Source organism: Mycetomoellerius zeteki, unplaced genomic scaffold (genome assembly GCF_001594055.1).
Source record: "Mycetomoellerius zeteki isolate Tzet28-1 unplaced genomic scaffold, Tzet1.0 scaffold135, whole genome shotgun sequence".
NCBI classification, from domain to species: Eukaryota; Metazoa; Arthropoda; class Insecta; order Hymenoptera; family Formicidae; genus Mycetomoellerius; species Mycetomoellerius zeteki.
In genome coordinates, this window is record NW_017256287.1 from 3,783,806 (window position 1) to 3,805,558 (window position 21,753).

Below are 21,753 nucleotides of genomic sequence, written 5' to 3' on the forward strand. Positions count from 1 at the left end.
TGCAGCATAGACTGATAAGAACTTTTCGTTACTGGATTGTGAATTCAAATTGCACAAAATTAAAAATAATTAATATTTATTAATATTTTAATAATGTTTCAGGAATATTAAAATATAATACCTAGGTTTATTATATAAGTGGACATATAACCTCTATAGAATACTCCTGTAATATTAAAAAAATATTTATGATATTTTCGAAATATCATAATAACATTATTTTAATTTTTTAATAAAATTCATGTAACATTCTAGGAACATTTTGCGCTTATAGGGAATGCAGCACTCGGTCAGTCTTGTTGTGGTGTACCGCGGTTTTCCTGGAATTCTTGACGACGTAAATTGCAAATCAGAGAAGACCTTCCCAGGAACTTCCCACTACTTGATCCCGTCCTTGTCAGCAGCCAGCAAGCAGCACCAGGCAGCACTCGGCAGTCGGCAGCAGCCAGTTTCCACTACCAGTCTGTCCTTGCTACGCGTCGGCGACGTCGGCGTTCGTTTCGGTTGCCGTACTCTTGTGACTCACCTCTCCTTCGCCGGAGGCAGTGAATTAAACGGTGTTTTTCATCGTTATCATACGTCACAACGCAGTAGTTCTCTTGTAATTCAGCAAACGACCTCAGGTGAGTACCGAGAGCTGATGGGATTATAAATTCTACGAGACTTGGCGTAGTACATATATCGTTCATGTACCAGTTTATCAGTATATGTTTATATAATACATCCTTCTTTAATTTGTAAAATTACTTTTTAGTGTACTAAAAATAATAATAATAATGATGAGAAAACATCAAAAATAATTAAAAGGAAAATTTTCGTAACGAGACCATCTCGATATTTCGTTGGGTGGGGACACCAATCTGTTTAATTGTTTTCTCTTCAAGGTGGATATTCTCTCTCAATTCCTGACATATGCGTGACACGTGTCACGAATAAATGATAATTGCGATTTTTGATATATGACTAATATATTGTGATCGTTTTGCGGTCTTATTCCAGCAACGCTCTATAGATTTCTACAATACATGTATCGGAATTGTTATTAAATTATGTATCCAATAACTAAACGTGACCTAGTTTCCACCGAAGGTTCGAACCGGGTCAGAATGCAAGAACCAATCAACTACAGTCGAGCATTCTCCTGTCATTCGACTAACAATTCGACTAACAAAGGAATACTCGATTAGTAGTTGGTACAGTAGTTGGTTGGTTCTTGCATTCTGACCCGGTTCGAATCCTCGATGGAAACAATAGATCCGTGTCAACACATTACCCGGTAAAAATTTTTTTATGTATTAATATGTATAAATATGTATAAATAACATACCTAAACACGCATAAATATTCATAATCATAAATAATTATACATGAAATATGTCCATGCATCTTTCTTTCTTTTGTAAAATTACTTTTTAGTGTACTAAAAATAATAATAATATTGAGAAAACATCAAAAATAGTTAATGGGATTATTTTCCCATTTTAATGGGGTTATTTTAAAAGAATTGCTCATATAGTAAAATTATACATAGTTATGTATGAGCAAATTTTTTTACATTTTTCCAAACTTAATTTTTTCTAAAACAAACAACGCGAAAATTTTCCTTTTAATTATTTTTGATGTTTTCTCATTATTATTATTATTATTATTTTTAGTACACTAAAAAGTAATTTTACAAATTAAAGAAGGATGTATAAACATGTATGGACATATCTCATACATAATTATATATGCTATGAATATTTATATATGTTTATGTATGTTTATACATATTTATATATATTCATGCATAAAAAATTTTTTACCGGGTAGTGCATGCTATGTTCAGTCCACCATGCAAGCATTAGGCCTGTTCTTTTTGGCTGAACTTTTGCACCAGCTCATCTTTTTTCCTTTTCTCTCCAGGAGGAAAGAAGAGGAAGAAAGATGAACCGGTGCAAAAGTTCAGCCAAAAGAAACAGGCCTATTATTATTCTGTTACTATTTTCTACCGATAAAGCAAATGATGTTTGCATCATGTAGTGCTATCACGACTAGTCAGGATGTGCAGTCGAAATTTTAGGTTTGATTTATACTTTATCGGCATTTTATAAGCACAAATTCGCACAACACGCAGATCACATGTCGGAATTCATATGCGGAGTTAGATGGACATCATAGGTTGCGTTCCACTTAACGCTCGCAACGCTCGCGCGAGCATTGTTTGTTTTTGTTTAACATTTAATAAACAACAAGGCTGAAATGATTCCACGAGTGTTGTAAAACTTGTAAGCGTTAAATGGAACGCAGCCATAGTGACAACATACACTGCATAACCGCACACGTGCACACATTAGCTCTAATTGGCCCGAATCCTCATACAAACACCGAGCGCTGATGAAAAACGGGTGATGAAAATAGGGATAAAATTTATCTCCATCATCCATTTTTCATCAATTAAGGCCATCACACGTATAAAAATTTTAGTCGGAATCGTAAGGTCGCAAACAAATCGACCAATCACACTCAAAATTAAGATCTCGCGTTTTTAAATGCTCAACTATGATTGGCCGATTTGCTTATGGCCTTACAATTACGATTTTTGTACGTGTGATGGCCTTTACGCTTGGTGTGAATAATCAAACATATCAAAATGGCAAACGCCAGTGACGTTAGTATCTGCGTGAGGATCCGGGCTGGCGAGTATTTTGTTATCTCTGCAGGATATATCACGCAAATTACTAGCTGAATCGCCATTTAACCATTTCCGTAGTGCAGTGTATAGATAGAGGAAGTCTACAATTTAGCGTTCTCTTCTTTGTGTGCAGGTTCTTCCGTTGCGACAGTTTAATTCTTGAATAGAAAAAATGAGCCACGGTTACCAAGTAAGTACATACATTTGGTTTATTGTCAAACAACTGAAGAGCATATTTTTAAACTATGTGTCAAGTTTTAAGAAAACGGATTGATGCATACAGCGCAGATTTTCTAAAAATGTTTGTCGAATGTTCTAAAAGTTTACAAATATTCATAGAACGTTCTATGGATGTTGTGTGTTATCTAAGAAGATTATATATGCATATTTCCAGATAGATAATTGTTGGCATATTATCTGAATAATAAAAAATGTGAAAATTGCATAAATACTCAAAGATGCGTTATATAACATGAATATTTCCAGAATATAGAAAAAAAGTTCTTCTGCTGTAAAAATTGTGGCAATGTGCTGTTTATAATTGCTATATTATAAAATCCATAAAATGTGTAACAATATGATATTATAGTAGATACACAAATTTATTATAATTTCGTGTTGTTATGATAACATCACAAAGTGTACATAAAAATGTTTGCATGCTTAGCATATCTGTCTGAGTTATAAAGCTATGACAAGTTTTCTATTTTGCTTGAAAATATGAATTTTACATAGTCTATTAATATATAGTTTATTAACATAGCTTTAAAATAAGCTCATTATTTGAAGAAAATAATTAGACGAAGCTTCCACATGGAATTGGTATACTATTTGTTTCTGTATATATACCTTAATATCCAAGGGACCACCTGTTCAATTTCCGGGACGAGCACGACCACCAACATCGTTTGGAGCTCCACCTGGTGCACCCTCTGCCCCTAATGCTCCATCTCATTCTTCGATGGGCTTCTCAAATGCTCCACCAACATCTTTTGGCATGCCTCAACCACACTCTCAGGCTCCTTGTCCAATACAGCCCTCGTATCCTTTCCCTGATAATACACCCGCTCAAACCTATCCACCGCAACAAATGCCATATCCCCAAGCTATAGCCAAGTATTATCACCCTAACGCACACTCTAATCAATCTGCACCGTCTCCTTATCCAATACAGCCCTCGTATCCTTTCCCTGATAATACACCCGCTCAAACCTATCCACCGCAACAAATGCCATATCCCCAATCTATAGCCAAGTATTATCCCCCTAACGCACACTCTAATCAACAGCAAAATTATAATCCATATCCTAATCTTCAAACAGCACCAGATGCTAAAGATTATTTTAGTAATATAACTCCTTCTGAACCAAATGCACACACAGCTAGTTCAATTCCATACCAAAGTGGTAGCTATCCCGGGGGGCAGGGGGTGAGCTCACAATATCCCTATGCTGCTAATCCTCCTACTGCTGCTACTCGTGGTACTACCCCAGCCCCCCGGAGAAATCAGTTTACGCCTAAGGTGAGATTAAGAATAATTCTTTCAAGACTTTTCAGAAAGTTAAAACATTTTTTGTACAGGTATTAAGACAGCAGTTATTACAATCTTGCAGAAAGGCAAAAGCTTCTATTACTCTTTTCGTAAATTTTTTGAAATTTCACAAATTTTGTTATAGACTTCTCCCACGGTGGTACCTTACGACGGCTTTGATGCCAGAGCAGATGCTGAAACTTTAAGAAAAGCTATGAAAGGATTTGGCACCGATGAAAAAGCTATTATTCATGTTCTTGCAAATCGTAGTAACCTACAGCGCCAAGAAATTACAACTCAATTTAAGACCCTTTATGGAAAAGTACAGTATATGAGAATTAAAAATTTCGTTTAAGAACTTCGTTTTGCAAAATTAGAGTTTAATATTATAATATGTTGCATTTCTGTTAACAGGATCTGATAAAGGACTTGAAATCTGAGCTGTCAGGAAACTTCGAAAACCTCGTTCTTGCCTTGATGATGCCCCTGCCTCAATTTTATGCTAAAGAACTCCATGATGCAACGTCTGGTCTTGGTACTGATGAGACGGTACTCATTGAAGTATTGTGTACAATGTCCAATCATGAAATTTCGATTATTAAACAAGCATATGAAGCAAGTAAGTTGGCTGATATGATATTAAGATTACAATTATATTAAGATTAAATAATATTAAAATTACAAAAAGACATTAATTTATTTGCTTATCATAATATTTAATAATTACAGTGTACAGAAGAACATTGGAAGATGATTTAATTTCTGATACATCTGGCAATTTCAAACGCTTGATGGTATCATTATGTTGTGCCAATAGAGATGAATCATTTAATGTGGATCAATCTGCTGCAATGGAAGATGCCAAAAAACTTTTGCAAGCTGGTAATTATTAGAATATTTAAATAGCCACAATGTCTATTTATATAATATATATTATAATATGTAAAATATGTAGAATATATATACAATTAATGTATTCTTCTTTAATATTTTTTATATTAATATTATACAGGGGAACTTCAATTTGGTACGGATGAGTCTACTTTTAATGCGATTCTTGTCCAAAGAAACATGGCACAGCTGGAACAAATATTCCAAGAATACCATAACATAACAGGCCATGATATTGAGGATGCGATTGAAAATGAGTTTTCGGGCGATATTAAGAAGGGTCTCCTTGCAATTGGTAAGAATAAGCTGTAAAAAGCTGTAAATATATAAGAGAAAATTACTAGACACTATTACTAATATTACCGCTTATTAAAATAAATATCTTTTAAATAGTGAAGTGTGTCAAGAACAGAGCCGGTTTCTTCGCCGAACAGTTGTACAAAAGCATGAAAGGCATTGGTACGGATGATAACCGTCTCATTCGATTAGTTGTGACACGTTGTGAAGTGGATATGGGTGAAATAAAGAATGATTTTGTCCGTCGATACAGAGAGTCATTGGAAGATTTCATATCTGTAAGTTATATAAAAATAAATATAAAAATATCACATATTAATTCACTTTTTCCTCCTTTTGTTTCTTCAGGGTGACTGCTCTGGACATTACAAAAAATGCTTATTGGCACTAGTACAGTCCTAAAATAAGTATTTTCGATCATATATGGAACTTCCGTTGCATTTATCGTCCAACATACAACATATGTGTATGAATGTTCAACTCCTTTTCCTCTTAATTTCTAACAATTATGCCAGCGATAATAACGCAGATTTGTGCTTCGAAATATAGATGAATTTATTTTTATATGTAAAATTATATGAAGATATTTTGAGATATATATACAAGTACTTCGATGATTTTATAAAATTGACAATTATGTATAAAATCCATGGCCATGTTGATGAAAACTAAGAATTGGAAATCGTATAATCACCTATGATTTTATATAAGTAAATAGAAATCAATACATTAATTGCCTCGATTTTAAAAAAATTATTAATAAATGTATTTAATTTTTACTTTTCATTCGTCAACATGTATAATTAATAACTCTATGGAATTAATCGGTGATTTTATGAAACAACTTTCATTGTACATGTATACTTATACTAATTGACTACGACTTACAAATATTGTGATCAAATGTTCCTATATAAATATATAAATGCTTTTAAAATGACGATAGTAAAAAAAGCTTTTAATAGAATTGTGTCAATAACATATGGTGCTTCGTAGTAAATTTCTCTCTCTATACAAACAGAATCTCTCACAAAAATCTATTGACCTTTTAATGAAAGTATTTATGTATCTATATATAAACAAATGCAAAGACATTTTATATATAAATGGTATACATAAAGACATGTGCATATTTTTTCTCGAATGGCTTAATAGTATTTATATAAAAACAGTTCTGAGATAGAGTTTCATATATATTCTATATTTTTATGTAACGTTGTATATTCAAGTTATTATATACTCATTATTTCGATTGTTGTATTTACTGTATCTATATAAATAAAAATTTTAATTGCTATAGACAAAATAAGATCTCAAAGCTGAAATATTGTTAAAGATCCAGCCCTAATAAAGTTTCTTATATATATCACTGCGTTGATAGAAAAGTGGTCCAAAGAAAATACTGAGACAAAAAAGCTATAACTTCGATATAAACCAATAAATTTAATAAAAATTTCACTTATCAGAAATAAAAATGCATGATGAAAGGATCAACTGATAATATACTTGTCAGTCCAACTATGAATTATAATACATATGATTTTCATATTTTGTCCCAGATCTTATATTATTGATATAAATATATATATTCATAGAAAAAATGCATTTGACTGGAAACAACAAATTTTTACGTGAGTTTTCAAAATTCGAACATTGCATACATGTATACGGAGAACTTATTATCGTTACAGATACAGTAAGTTCCCCGCGTATTCAAGAACTTACTATCATTATATATAATAAATTCTGCATATTCAAGAACTTATTATGACTCATCTATATTCGCGAATAATTTATAGATTTTAGCGCTCACAATCCGTGTTTTATTCTCATATATGTATGTATATCTCATTACATAAATCAAATCTGTAATTTTAATAATTGCGCAAGATTATATATGTATATATATGATGTATAATTATCTTTAGATTTTTCGATATGATAACTTTAAATACTTAAAAAACTATTAAAGTTACTATTACTTCGACATTTTGGTATCAGTATTTTTGTCTCAAAATGATCTCAGGAATCTATCCTTAAGCGTTGTTACGATTTTTATCGAACACCCTGTATATATGTATATATTTTTTATCGAATGAAGAATATTAGTATGTTTGTCTTGGTTTCAATATAAAAGAAAAAAATCGAAAAATATCCACTATATAAGATGGAAAAAATATTTGATCTTGCATATCTCTCTATCCTTCGATGTCGTCGTATTTTATAAAGGCTAGTCTATTTATATAAATCTATGTACTTTTTTCTTTCTGTAAATTTCTGAAAAGTCGTGGTATCACGATTTAAGAGTATGTATTTCACAATTCACACGCAGGCATTTCACTTTGATTTTCACGATTTCTGAGAAACAGGCATTTCACTTTGATTTTCACGAATCTTGAGAAACAACGCTACGCGATTCTCGAAGTCGAAATTCGAAATGGTCGAAAGAACGAATAAATACATTAATAGCAGTAATCGAGTCTACTCGTTCCACATTGTAGATATTGCACCAAACGAGTATAGGCCGCGGCCTATACAATAGATGTCCTTGTTTATCCTGTAAGTTAAACAAAGACATCTATCTATAGGTCGCGGACTAAGCGCACGGTGTAAACGTAGCTTTGATTGCACAGGAATGCGTCAGGGGAATTACGCTCAGATAACTCCAGGCTATAGTTTACGTTACGTATACTATAATAAAAGTGTACACTAGAGTTATATGGACGCAATTCCTGAACGTACCCCAGAATACAATATTTTTCCATATTTTTCTTCTCCCGACCGACCATCTTCTCGACATTTAGTCATTTTGACAAATATACATGATATATATACTTTAGCCTAAATCGTAAAAAGACACAGAGATGAATCGTTGGACGTCATTCAATATGCATCCCACATGCGCGATATTTGTAGATTTATAAATTTACTAGCATGCGATAAATATTCGAGCTTTCTAGCAATGTCAATTATATCGCGAACGTTGAGTAAACACGTTCAATGTGATTCACGTTATCACTTGCGAATCTAAGGCGGTGCCAGTCACGTGACAGTAGTATTCCTATAATAATATATTATTATAGCGTTCCGAGAAATTAATCATAGGTAGCTTACAAATAAAGCTGAATCCTCAAGTTAACCAGAGTAGATTGCGAATATTGCATTTGTGAAATGGACGCCAATGCCAAATGTACAATCCTAGTGACTGGATTTGGTCCATTCAGTATACACACGGTGAACGCCAGCTGGGAAGCGGTGAAGGAATTGCAGGAACTGTGGAAGAATTCCGTGGAATTTTCCGACGTTAAACTGGTTGTAGAAAAAATTCCGGTTTCGTACGATTACGTATCTGACCATATTTCTCAACTGTGGAAGAAACACAATCCTTCGGTAAGTAGTGTCATATTCATCATAAATGTAGGTATGCAATTTCTCGATAAATATTTATTATTTTAATAAAAAAGAAAAGGCCAAACGAACAAAAATTGATTGTTATAAAATAATATTAATAAAATTTATTTATTAATAAAAATATAAAACCGTTTCGACTGTATTAAAGTTTCGACTGTATGAAATTTTCATTAGTTTTCCCTGTTCAATTTAGCATATATCATTAATGTTTTTTGTTTGTTTTGTATGAAAGATGCCGTCTCAATTTATATCGCGTTGTCCTGTTTTATTAAATGGGTTTGTCAATTAATATATTAAATTGAAAGAAAAAAACTGTTGAAGATTTAGCAGAGTTAAAATGTTTTTATATTTTTATTAATGAATCAATTTTATCAACATTGTTTTATAACAATCAATTTTGGTTCATTATTGGCCATTGATCTTTTCTTTCTCATTGATTGCATTGCAAATTTTATATTTTAATTAATACTTATTATTTCTATTATTTTAGATTGTCCTACATGTGGGTGTATCACACGAAGCTAAATCTTTGACGATAGAGCAGCATGCTCACAGCAACGGCTACGACAGATTCGATATATATAATAAATGCCCCGATGAAACAGATGTCGAGTGTAAAGTTCTGAAAACTGAGATAGATGTCAAAGAACTTTGCAATAATGTGAATGAAAGAAGCGGATGCAAAGTTTGTCTGTCGGACAATGCCGGCAGATATCTGTGTGAATATATATTTTATCAATCACTCTGTATCGAACCAACAAAGACTCTGTTTGTGCACGTTCCAGATTTTGACAAGTATCCTAGTAAACAAACTGCGAACGGTTTATATGAGATTTTATGTTACTTAATAAGAAATTTGGAATTGAGTTAACAGTCTTAATCTATTAAGCTGTTAAGTAATTGATAATAAGAAATAATAGTGTATGTGCTCAAGGTCTATATACACTTTCTTATATACATATAACATATATATCTAGAAAAAAATAAAAAAGGTTAAGAACATAGAAATACTTAATGTAAATAATGTAATGTGATATTAATATGGGATGTAGATTATAACAAATACACGTTTTATTTTTGCTGTATGAATGTCCAGCTTTAATATAAATATAGTAACATTCCAATTACTGTGCATTGCAATTTATGATCCAGGTTGAAATTTCGTTCGTGCGGGTGGAATATTGTATCTAAGTTCATGAAATTCTGGCTTTCTGATCATCGATGCAACGTGCCCCATTTGGATCGTGCAGTCAGGATTTAGATTCGGTGGTAGCAATGTGCATTCTCGCTCTAAAATACACGCTAATCCTTCTAATAATTCGATGAATCCTATAGACGCTGCTGCACGTCGTAATCGGTTTACCTCCTGTATGCGATATAAAAAATAATCATTTCGTAAAAATTTTATCATTTAAATTACGTACAATTGCTTTATTCTTTGAATCCGTCTAATTTACCTTGTAAAAGTTTTGTGTCTTGTCGGGTAATTTTCTTGCATGTCTTAATATTTTTTGAATATCAGACTGCAAGCCAACTTGGCGAATCCATGAAGGAGCATTTTGTGTATAGCTTCTCTTTTCAGTTGGTCTAACTGGGAAACTAACTGGAGAACTTTTAACCGTATCTAACGGACCCAAATTGCTAAAATTACCTAACCATGGTACAATGTCAGATCCCGGTTCTAATACTGTTAGCATTAAGTTAGATTTCTTCTTTGTATCCGCCCAAGAATATATAAATCCATACCATTCGTTGTTCAACATACAAAGGGCTGCCATGTTTTCTACCTGCAAAATATATCAATTAATTTTAATTGCATTCAAATAATTGTTAGATTCCTAGTAAGAAATTACCTTTAATGCTCCATGAAGCAACACACAAAAAGACGGCATTTTTCCTTCATCTTCATTTTCATCGGTATCCGACTCCTCTTCTAATGATATGCCCTGCATGCTTGAATTTTTCTCTGTTGTCAATGGCAATACTAAATGTCTAGAAATAGAACTTGGGCTACCAACATCTCCTACAGATATAAATCCACATATTTCTATGGTTTTTGATATTGCCAAGCCTGGAGCTAATTCGAAATCTGTCTTCTTTGTATAAGGCTGAAATATATATGTATAATACAATGTCTATATAATTATTTCATCTAGTATGGTTTAGTTTACAACGTGCACTTGATGTACGTACTAACTAGTAACTTTCTATTAAATTATTTTAATTTCAGCGATATATTCGAAGAATGATGTACTAAATTGATACAATATGCATAAAAATGATTAATTAAATACACATATCATGTATATGTTTACATGTATCGCCGAAATTAAGATAATTCAAGAAAGTCACTAGTTAGTACTCCTATCAAGTGCATGATGTAAACTAAGTCTATGTAATCTGGCATATGCTTTCATAATATTTGTCATTAGTGTCATTACTATAGGAGCTGGTGATAATAAAATACGGGAGCCTAAATGGCCACACTTTAGGTATCCTTGGAAGGAAACATAATTTGCTTCCGCTAGCTTTTGGAAGCAAGTCATGACGGAATGTTTGCTAAGCGGCGAGTCAGGAACTAATACAATGCTGTCACTACCAGCTAGGTCAGCTAAACGCTGATAGAGAGGTAAACCGATCTGTAAACTAGGATCTGCAAACATGACAAAGTGATATATTTAAATATATGAAATGAAAAATGAATAGAAACGTTCTTTCATGGTTCAACTTACCCTGCTGTGATGCAATGCAAACTATACTTAATTTTCCTGGGTATGGAAAAGGTAAGGGAAAGGGAGTTGCGTCTTGTGTGTTTAAAGAATTTAAGGAATTTAAAGAATTGCCTAAAGACATTGGTCCTACACCAGGATTGCCATCTGTAATTAATATCACTTGGCAAGCCGTGGCATTACCCCATTCCGCCATAATTACATTATTAACTCCGTGCAATGCTCCTTCGATAAATGTCTTGTCACACTCATCGATAATTCTTAACTTGCCGCGTATGCCCTCATAATCGCGAGTAAAAGGGCAAATTATTTCGTACAATGATGAAAATGCAATCTGAAATTTGAAATTTGACAAGTTTATACATGTTAACATACCTATTATACCTGATATCATATTAGTCTGTTCTTACCACCGACACAAATTCTAACTTTGAATTAACTTGCAAATAGTGTAACAGAGTGTTTATGCCATGCAGCGCTAACTGATGCCGCGTCAATGATTCATAATTTGGCGAATATTCATTTCCAATCATAGATCCACGTCTCCTCATTGAGAGAGAGACGTCCAACGCTATTACCGTAGGCATTTTGACGCCCGAATAAAGTCAGCGTGATTAAAGACTACAGATGCTTAAATCCCATAATGTATTTATTAGCCGGGTACGACTTTTTCTTCTGAATCTGCATAAACTTCTTTGACAACGTATTAATAAACGTAGGTTATGTAGAAAGCCATGTATTAAATTCTCCTGTATATCGATGTCTGTTTCCTCGCAAAGAACAGTTGCTGGTCTCAAGTTAATAAATATTAAAAAATTTTGTTAACAATACTTCTGTCACACTAATGTATTTCTTAGACTAATAATGCTATCGTGTACCGACAACAGTCATCTACATGTACACTGATACACTCATAACTGCTCCTAAGTCCTAACCACAATTCACAAACCTAACAGGGCTCACAGTCCTTTAGTGGTTGGGTGGTTGGTTTGGTTCCATTCCATAAAATACATATTGAAAGAGAAAGAGAGAGAGAGAGAGAGCATGATGTATCACTTTATCTTTGTTCAATATATATTGAACAAGGATAAAATGATACTCTATAAATTCTTTGGAATGAAATCTCACACTAAAGAATAAAAATTGAACCAGTCTTGAACAAGGGCACATAAAATGAATTTTACTTTAAAAATTTTATATAGTATACAATCTCAGATAGCAAAGCGTGTTTCAGCAAAATCATACAAATCTGTGATTGCTTATAATGCTGGCAACTTGCCGTAGATTTGTCTTCAACGATTTCGAATATGCCGACATTGTAGCAACATGCAGACAACAATGTGTATATGTATTGCCAGCAGTTTAACAGCAAGATAGCTGCGTCAATGTTATCTTGCATTGTCGGCAATATGACAGCATTATATGCTGCATATTATTATAGCAACATGATGATAATAGTACGAATTTTGATGATGACGATTTTAAAGTTGTTGGCACATCGCTGATAAGTTGCTGCTCAATGTTATCATATCATGAAAACATCAAGTGAGTGCCAACAAATGAGGACTCAGTTGCTGCAATTCTGGTAGCAACACATACTTAACAATGCATATTTAGCAAGCAACAAGACAGACACATTGCTATCTGGGATAAGCAAATCAACATTTCAGATTTGCTACTGCTTACATTACGAATATTTCAAATTCTTTATTCTGAACGGTCCTCTGTACAAAAGATCTTGTATTGGAGTACCCTACTCTAAGGCTGATATGCTTAGTTCATTATTATTATAAGACCGTCTTAAGTAGACTTAAGATACTAATATGGTCCTTTGATTAGTTCATGACATCTTGACTGTACTTAAGACAGTCTTAAATATAAGAATCGAAAATAGTATAAATTTATTTTAACTTTCTTTTAAATAATAAAAATTAAATTAGAATTCGTTATGATCTATAGATACGTATTTTTTATTAACAGAATATTCCATATAATTATTTTTATAATATAATTTTCTACAAAAACCAACATTTTACATTTGCTTTCTTCTCTTCTAAAAGTTTTATACAGAGATTATATTAAACATTAACTCTCCGTGAACTAGATGGGGTGTGACATACCCCAGCAAGAGTTTCTATAACTTCCTAAAAAGTACCGCTCATATGTTTTGCTGATTTCGTGCAACTGGAAAGTGCGTTGTTACCAATCACACTAAATTATAGTATATTTATAATGAAGTATAGCACACATGGAGTATAAGATATATCCATATTTGATCCATATTGATTTTCCACCTGGTTCACGGAGGCAGGGTTAATGAAACAACGCTAAATCTGAAAATGTTGACAGTTATTGTCTATGGCTAAACAAATGTTAACTTCATTTTTATAAAAGACTTACTCGCATTTTTTTTATGTATGTACATATATCACATTAATTTGTACCTAGTTCAACAAATATAACACATTCTTAAGGACTACGATAAATTATAACATAATACGATAATTATAATAAAAAATAAGATCTTCTCATATTGATATTTACAAAATTCATAAATAATCTAAATATACAAAATTCATAAATAATCTAAATATACAAAGAGCCATCAGCGGGACCTAAATATCTCATAGAGATTAATATTACGTCGATTAAAGTCCACACACCTAGTCCACCAAAACTAAAAAGCTTGCCAATACCTTCTTGCCAGTGTCCCAAGTAAAACCTATAATTCATATAAGAATCTTATATGAAATTCATACTTAATCAATTGTCTATATTTCAAATAGTATGCTTGGAAAGTCTCATAAAGTACCTATCTGCACCAAATCCTCCAAGAGTAATGCTTAAGATCAAAGCCGTAGACCAACGATATCCAACTGTCCAGTTACAAGGTAAGTTCTTCATGAACTTCCGTCTGCCCAGACACAGTATGTCATTGTTTACTGTACAATTTGTTCTGCATCAAAAATATTAGAATGTTAATATCATAATATCATAATATTACATATACGCACACACACACACACACACACACACACACATATATATATATATATATCTTCTGTCGACAATGCGAAATTTTTACCTTTTGTCTGCAAACTGAATCTTTGAACTACAATGCAGATTTTTATATTGTTTCGTGCTTACAAAAATTTGAAAAAATTCTTGCACACTTACAAAAGCTTTAGAAACAAGTTTTTTATTATAATATCATAGAAGTCGGGTTGTATTTTACTTATTCTTTACAGATTTAAATTTATCTATCAGAATTCACAATAAAAAATCGACTGTATATTCAAAGTCACTGGTAAAGGGATATATATATATATAAATATATACATAAACTATATAAATTTATATATATATAAAATGATGTTATAGGTCTACAGACCTATAATACTGCTGAGGAGACGCTACTGAACTACAGGAATTTTTCTGATGGCACTGATGCTCCCAGTGATCAGTTTGATAACAGTAACGGCACATGTATTTCTTCGTAAAAGTCTGTTCTCCCTGTAAATAATCGAAACATCCAATTTAATTATATCTCAAAACGTTCGATTTAATATATTAAAGAATTTTAAATTTCAAGGTGAAAATGCATAATTCTTTCTTCACAAGTTTTACGTACTATACAATCGACGTGTTCCATCACGGAGCAATTTGCCTCATACATTGCTCCATATCTGCAGCTGTAATTTAAGTTGCACTTCAAGCATTCTCCACTCAATTCTATGCAAGGTATCCCGCTTGAACACAGACCAGCCATTTCCTCCTGCAATTTAACGATCCAATTTGTACTCTCAAGTATTATTACATGGAGTTATTACTTAGATTTAATCCATAATAGAAACACATATTTTTTGTGATGCTAAAAGAATATAAGGTTTTTGGAACTCACTAAAGTTTTTTTCTTATTAATTTGATTTTCGTTAAGAATTGCCAGACTTGAATTTAACATAAATACAGTATAATTAGCCTACGTGAATAGAACAAAACTGTGAAAAATAAGATTTTGAAACATAAAACTATTCCAAATTATTACATTATTTGAAGATTAAAAAAATATCCCAGAATCTCATCAGGATCTATCATAGGATATATTAAATTAAAGAATCTTACCTTTTTGCTGCTGTAGGCTGGCGTTGAGTTTACATTAGCTTCTTTCAGAGCATAGCTGGTTGCAGTGCCTGCAACGATTGAATCAAATTATAAATGCATGTAAAAAAAAGAATACTTTATCGCTTAAGCGCTAAAGAATACTTTAGCGCTTCAACATTAATACAAACATATTTTACCTCTAATATTGACTTTTAGGTCTGATTTTTCATTTGCTGATTAACTTGTGATTAGGCTTAATCTAATGATAATATAAAAATTGTATTTTTCTGTCTATAGTTAATCGCTAAACTGATGGTTTTGTAATGAATAACTTTGAAATTATTAATACAACACTATTAATAATAGCTAGAAAAACTTTTTTGTATTATTATTAAGTTCAGTGAGGTTAAGTCTAAACCACAAATTAACCAGATAATGAAAAACCAGACCTCACAAACAATTTCATTCCACACACAAATTGTGGAAATTTTTCTTTACCAGTTCTCACATTAGTCGTTAGGGAGCAAATTCACTCACCGTAATCCATGCGAGCTTCCTGGATGGAGGTTGACAGAAGTGCCATGAAAAGAAATATCACGTTCTTCGAATTAATCCGAACGACATTCATTCTGCGCGAGAATTCCTCGATCACCAGTCATCGGATGCTTGACTCACCGAGGGATTCAATATCTCAAATCCTGACTTTATTATCCAGGCACGTGAAAGAGAAACACGGTAGCTCCCGCGTCGAATTGTACACATCAATACATATTACATACTATACACTTGGCGCCATTAGTGACAGACGCCTTTCGACAGTTTCAACACACGTTCGACAGCTGTAAGCATTTAATCCAGACGTGTCACGATTCGTCAAAAACGATTATTCACGTACCCTTATTGATCAAATGCAATCTTTTTTAGCTATTTTTTTCATTAGTATACATATAATGAAAAACATTTTATATTTATATATTAGAAATGGTCCTTGTTAAAATTTTGTGTTAAATTTTTAACACATATATGATTCATCTTTTTTTCTTTTTCTTTTCACATTAGATAGAAAAAGATGAATTATGCACCAAAAATTAAAGTCTTGGAATATAGAAAAAGAGAAACAGGCCCATAATATATATATATATATACGTATGACTATTTTATTTAAATTATTAATAAAATTATTTTATGTTAAATTAATATTTAATACAATAAAATAATACAAATTATAAATAAAAGACAAATAACAAAAAAATAATGTGTTTCAAAACGTAAATTCTAAGATGAATGAATAAAATACATGTTAGTACATAAATATTAATTTTACTGAAAAAATATACTTCCACAGTTTGCTTACAAATTTTATCAGTGTTATATTTTTTGTTAATTTTTTTTACATATATTTGTGTTACTTTCTGACATATTTGTCAAGAACGAATATTCGTCCCCCTGTTTCATTAACACAAAAATTTAAATAAACCGTTTGGGATTCGTGTAAATTAAATATGTTGTTAAATTTAACAAAAAAATCTTTAAACTGATATACATATTTGCAAAATAAAAATATACGTAATATTATATACTTATAGTATGTAATTATGAGGAGAAACAATATGGAGCAGCCAATCAGATTTCCTACGCCAATTTTTCACTCGGCTTGATTCCCTCTCTCATCGAAAAACTCGCGTCTTCCACATTTTTTCCGATAATAATTCAAACCGGAACCGGAATGTCGGAAGCATCAACGATATCGAGTGTACTGAAAATGCACGCTGCGTCACGCGATTGGAACCGACAATATATGTTCAGTACATGGATAATGTAATTTGTAATACATGAATACACGCTTGTCATAATTTTGACGAGCGGTCGTCTCCAAGGCAATTGTGTCAGCAAATACAAAGGAAAAACAGGGGCCATAACGAGTAAAAAGCGAAAGGCGGCATGAGCGATGCGGTGCAATGCGATGGAGTCTCGCGTGTATATGCTCGTTTCCAACAATCAGCTGACTTCCGGTACCACTGTGAGACTGTTAGAATGTTAGCGAGGTGTTTCGGCAGTTTCGTCTAGAAACACCGGAAGAGTGTCCCTTATTTTTCGTAAAACGAAACGCGCGCGAGACACGGTCTCCCTTTCGCGGAATCGCGCAAGTCCTGTTCGCCGTTCGGCAGTTCCGGCCGGAACGAAGTGATGTGATCCCCGCCTAACCACGCAACGGAATCCGCATCTTTTGAAGATCGAATCCTCTGTGTCGTTACCCGATCTCTAACGGGTGATCTCGTGTCGCACCACATGGTAAGCAGGATTCCGCGGTAACAGAGTTGTCAAATAAATGGGGAATCTGATTTTTTTTTTTTTTTCGAGGAAAAGTATCCTCTGGTGTCCTTGTTATATCTTTGTTACGTGTGTGTTTTGGTTTGTAGGATGCCGTGTAACACCATCGCCGCAAGTCTCGTCGTTGACGATAATATGAATCCAGAGGGGAACGATGGAAACAGCCAAGGTAAAGCGGAGGTCAGATTGGATGTCGGTCTGAAAAATGACAATCAGTCTGTGGACCAAGACGCTAGAACGTCCAAGGTACAGCTGGAAAACGGAGCCGAGGAGCAGTTGAGGTTGAATAACAACAGCGGCGAGAGTAACATTAAGCTCGTGCTGCCATCCAAAACCTCCGTTGTGCTTTCCAATGGGACAAACTCCATACAAACCCCTGTGTCTGATAGTGCCAATTTTTTGGAGCAGAACGTTTGTCAAGATGCGAACATATCTTCCATATTTACAAACGCGACCGCCAATATCAAGTCTCAGACTGTAAACACCAATATCGTTAACTGTCAATTGAAGCATAAGACTGTCATGAATGCAAGCTCGTTGAATCTGCCTAAATCCCAGATGCACTTGAATCTATCTTCCACTCAAGCAAATATACACCACAATCATAACTTAGGGTCAGCAGTTCTTAATTCAACTGCAACTACCAGTGCTATGTTACATTCAAGTGTATCTACGTTAAATGTATCAGTAATACCTCCTAATTTATCAACGATTAAATCAAACGATGACATGGATATGAAGAATAATGTGGATTATGCGTCTGCCATAGAGAAATGTCCTTCTAAGGTTTCTTGCAGTTCAGATTCTAGTCCAGAGGCTGACTGTTCCTGGACATCAAAGTCCTATGGATCTAAACGTGTATTAAATAATATAGGTGGTAGTATAGGTTCAACGAGTCAAGGAACTTGTTGTTTTTTGAGACCTAATATCAATGGCAGTAGAGAAGTAGCTGGACCCAGTGGATTGCAGAGAGTATGTTTTCACATACTGGTTTGTGTAATTGAGAATGTTTATACTTTTCATAGAATTTAGAGTTTTCTTGCTTTTTTTAGACTTCACAAAGAGAACAGATAGAACGGATGGATTCTAGTTCTGGAAATGAAGGAGATATGTCTGATGGAGAAGACTATTGTTTCTATACTTATAAGGGAAACAACGATATGATTCCTTTAGATCAACAAGAAGAATTGAATCAGGACCATGCAGCAAATCAGGAAGCAGAGGGACAGAACCATAGTGGTAGGTCGAGTCCAGAGATGGATTACTTGGAAATGGATTTTGATCCTGGACCTTCTTGCGAACAGGTAAGATATTTGCTGTATTATGAAATCGAGTCGGATTATAATATCTCTTCTGCCCTCAAAGGATACTGGAGATAGTGATTTGGCCTCCATAAATGAAGATATACAAAATATAGCATTAGATAATGTAGAACAAGACCCAGTGCTAAATGATCTGAGTAGTGGAAAAGTCGTGTCTAGACAGGGATTGGTATCGATACCACAGACTTCGAAACAAACTGCACAGCATGTTAATCATACTACTTTCCAACAATGCACAAGCAATCAATGTACAGTAGAGCAAAGTGCAAAGTCAACTTATTCAGCTCCATGGATGCCTAATACTAGCGCTGGAACTGGTAATTTCACGACTGGTTAAGAATTCAAGTTCCAGTTTTATCATTGTACAAAATATTTTACGTTATACGAAATTTACAGGAAGATGGGATAGCGCGACACTTTATCGTAATACAGGTTGCCCAGTACGCGAATCGTATGGTTATCATAACACAAGTGGTGATCTTATATCGCCTGGTGATAACAGAGATTCGGATTCCGAATTATGGGTTGAGTCCTCAACAGCATCTCTCCCGGACAATTCCAATTTAAATGCCAGGAAGGTTAATCTCATTTCTACGCTTTATCATCGAATAATGGCTAAGAAACTAATGCTCAATAAGCATGCTGCGTTTAATCAAAGTGGTGATTCCAATCTGGTTAATATATTTACTATTAAACAGATTTAAATCATGTTGAACAAACTATGTCTTATTAAATTTTAAACAATATTCGAACAGGAAAATGAATTATGTAACGAACGGTTAGATGGGTTACCACCAGTTGAAAAGGTAATGTTGTGGAGCGAGCAAGAAGCCACGATGAAGCAAGTTACGCAAATTGGTACCTCCGCCTGTGGTGCTACATCCGCAATTAATGCTTTGGTAATATTCAAGTATATAGTGTGCGGTCCTCTTAACGCTGCAAATACTTCGAAATATTTGATTAATTAGAAAAAAAGAATTTTACTAATTGACCAATCAAAAAATGTTTCAAAGCATTTGTAACCATCAAGTGGATCGTAACCATAAATATATAAAAATTACGAACTTGCAAATTTCTGCAGTAGTTTGATCGAATCTGTTCATGTATAAATCATCTATTTTTAGTTGGCCTTAAATGTATCATTTTCGCTGGAAGTATTAGTTAAAGGTGTAAATACAAAATTGAGGGAATTGGGTGTACCGCTACCAAGGTATCTTGTCAGTCGTTCAGTAGCAGGAGCAACTTATAAAGACATAGCACGAGGGATATCTCTATCCACGAATGGTGCAGCTATAACAAAATTTTTTGCATTTTATCCCGAAAGAAAGGTGTCATTATCTCATTGGTTGCATTATTGGATTTCCAGAGGTGAGACATTTTTTTAAAGAATGTTTTATTCTTTAAACAGATGTAGTTAAGTGAAAATATATATTATCGAAATGTATAATAAATGTAAACATAAATTATATTTTCACATTTTAGGTGCGGCACCAATCGCAACATTGAATTTACAACATTGCGGAGAAGGTTGCGATATACCGGATGCATGGCATCATCAAATGATATTTGGTGTAGGACAAGCTGGTATATACTTAACAAACCCTTTAGAGTGTTTGCCTGAACAGGTTTGTATAATGATCGACTAATGCAAATTATCTTAAATTTATCATGCCTGAGTATAATTATTGTGGAATTAATTTAATCATAACTTTATTTTCATGACTTTTAGCTCGTATGGCATCAATTAGTTAGCCCTAGTATTTTATTAATAAGAAAAACAGACATTCTAGCGCATTGGAATGAAAACACAGATCTAACACCGCTTGCGACAATGGATCAAAAGTGGCGAAAACTTAATGTTCTTGGTATGTTATATATAATATATATGTATATATAATATACATATTTTTTAAGTAGTTTTTTAGTTGCAATAATTTAGTTGTAATTTTAATGAAACGTGTATCTGTGATACAGGACAAGTTGTAAATATGGTACGAGAATCAATGAGCCAAAGGCAACAACCTAATAATACGACTACTGGAGCGACTCACATTCGCATTCCGGCATCTCACCAAGCAGGCATTACGTTGGTCATGTGTGCTGATTCCGCTGCAGCCACCGAATTGTTACATGCAGAACAACTACCACTGCTCTAGTCTCATCGATCAAAAATTAACGAACCGGACTGGTCCACTTGGTTCATAACAAATTTTATTAGCAAGCCAGCCCACACACAATGTTCTTACTAATAGTTCATTTATTATGTAAACCAACAGGATGGATATAATTTACATTTTTGACATCAAACGCGTTTGTATTCAAAGAGAATATTGATTAAAATATATTTCAATAGAATATTTCTGTTTTATACATAGTAATATTCAATTACTACAGAGATATAATATACTTTATAGATGCTTGTAGTAAAAAGTAAGCTTACCTTGACAATGTTTATTACAGATATTA

General features: G+C 33.3%; 4 protein-coding genes across 7 annotated transcripts; 2 read left to right on the forward strand and 2 right to left on the reverse strand.

Annotated features, from left to right (window-relative positions):
• The first annotated feature begins 411 nt into the window (after nt 1–411).
• LOC108731599 (annexin B11) lies at nt 412–6,085 on the forward strand. 3 transcript variants are annotated; one of them, XM_018461994.1, is made up of 9 exons: nt 412–623; nt 2,808–2,864; nt 3,537–4,196; nt 4,351–4,527; nt 4,620–4,824; nt 4,935–5,087; nt 5,218–5,391; nt 5,490–5,671; nt 5,742–6,085. In XM_018461994.1, exons 2-9 carry the CDS (start codon nt 2,847–2,849, stop codon nt 5,793–5,795), a joined length of 1,623 nt encoding a protein of 540 aa, XP_018317496.1. In that variant the 5' UTR covers nt 412–623; nt 2,808–2,846; the 3' UTR covers nt 5,796–6,085. The 3 variants fall into 3 exon arrangements, with proteins under 3 accessions (XP_018317496.1, XP_018317498.1, XP_018317497.1); XM_018461995.1 differs by lacking the exon at nt 412–623 and adding an exon at nt 2,650–2,678; XM_018461996.1 differs by lacking the exon at nt 3,537–4,196 and having other exon boundaries at nt 5,742–6,084.
• A 2,173-nt stretch (nt 6,086–8,258) lies between these two features.
• LOC108731594 (uncharacterized) lies at nt 8,259–21,591 on the forward strand. Of its 2 annotated transcripts, XM_018461981.1 has the most exons (12): nt 8,259–8,783; nt 9,295–9,625; nt 14,782–14,833; nt 18,055–18,937; nt 19,018–19,269; nt 19,331–19,604; nt 19,684–19,961; nt 20,043–20,186; nt 20,412–20,655; nt 20,770–20,912; nt 21,017–21,152; nt 21,262–21,591. In XM_018461981.1, the coding sequence occupies exons 1-12, from the start codon at nt 8,565–8,567 to the stop codon at nt 21,441–21,443; spliced, it is 3,138 nt and encodes a 1,045-aa protein (XP_018317483.1). In that variant the 5' UTR covers nt 8,259–8,564; the 3' UTR covers nt 21,444–21,591. The 2 variants fall into 2 exon arrangements, with proteins under 2 accessions (XP_018317483.1, XP_018317482.1); XM_018461980.1 differs by lacking the exons at nt 8,259–8,783; nt 9,295–9,625; nt 14,782–14,833 and adding an exon at nt 17,364–17,926.
• On the reverse strand, nt 9,888–12,956 carry IntS14 (integrator complex subunit 14). Its single transcript, XM_018461999.1, has 7 exons — nt 12,779–12,956; nt 11,944–12,500; nt 11,537–11,867; nt 11,246–11,457; nt 10,658–10,912; nt 10,262–10,591; nt 9,888–10,170 (listed from the first exon to the last, which is right to left on the reverse strand). Exons 2-7 carry the CDS (start codon nt 12,118–12,120, stop codon nt 9,946–9,948), a joined length of 1,530 nt encoding a protein of 509 aa, XP_018317501.1. The 5' UTR covers nt 12,121–12,500; nt 12,779–12,956; the 3' UTR covers nt 9,888–9,945.
• Nucleotides 14,104–16,422, reverse strand: amx (TM2 domain-containing protein 3 almondex). Its single transcript, XM_018462003.1, has 6 exons — nt 16,172–16,422; nt 15,656–15,723; nt 15,165–15,308; nt 14,925–15,046; nt 14,346–14,489; nt 14,104–14,255 (listed from the first exon to the last, which is right to left on the reverse strand). The coding sequence occupies exons 1-6, from the start codon at nt 16,260–16,262 to the stop codon at nt 14,120–14,122; spliced, it is 705 nt and encodes a 234-aa protein (XP_018317505.1). The 5' UTR covers nt 16,263–16,422; the 3' UTR covers nt 14,104–14,119.
• Nucleotides 21,592–21,753: the final 162 nt, after the last annotated feature.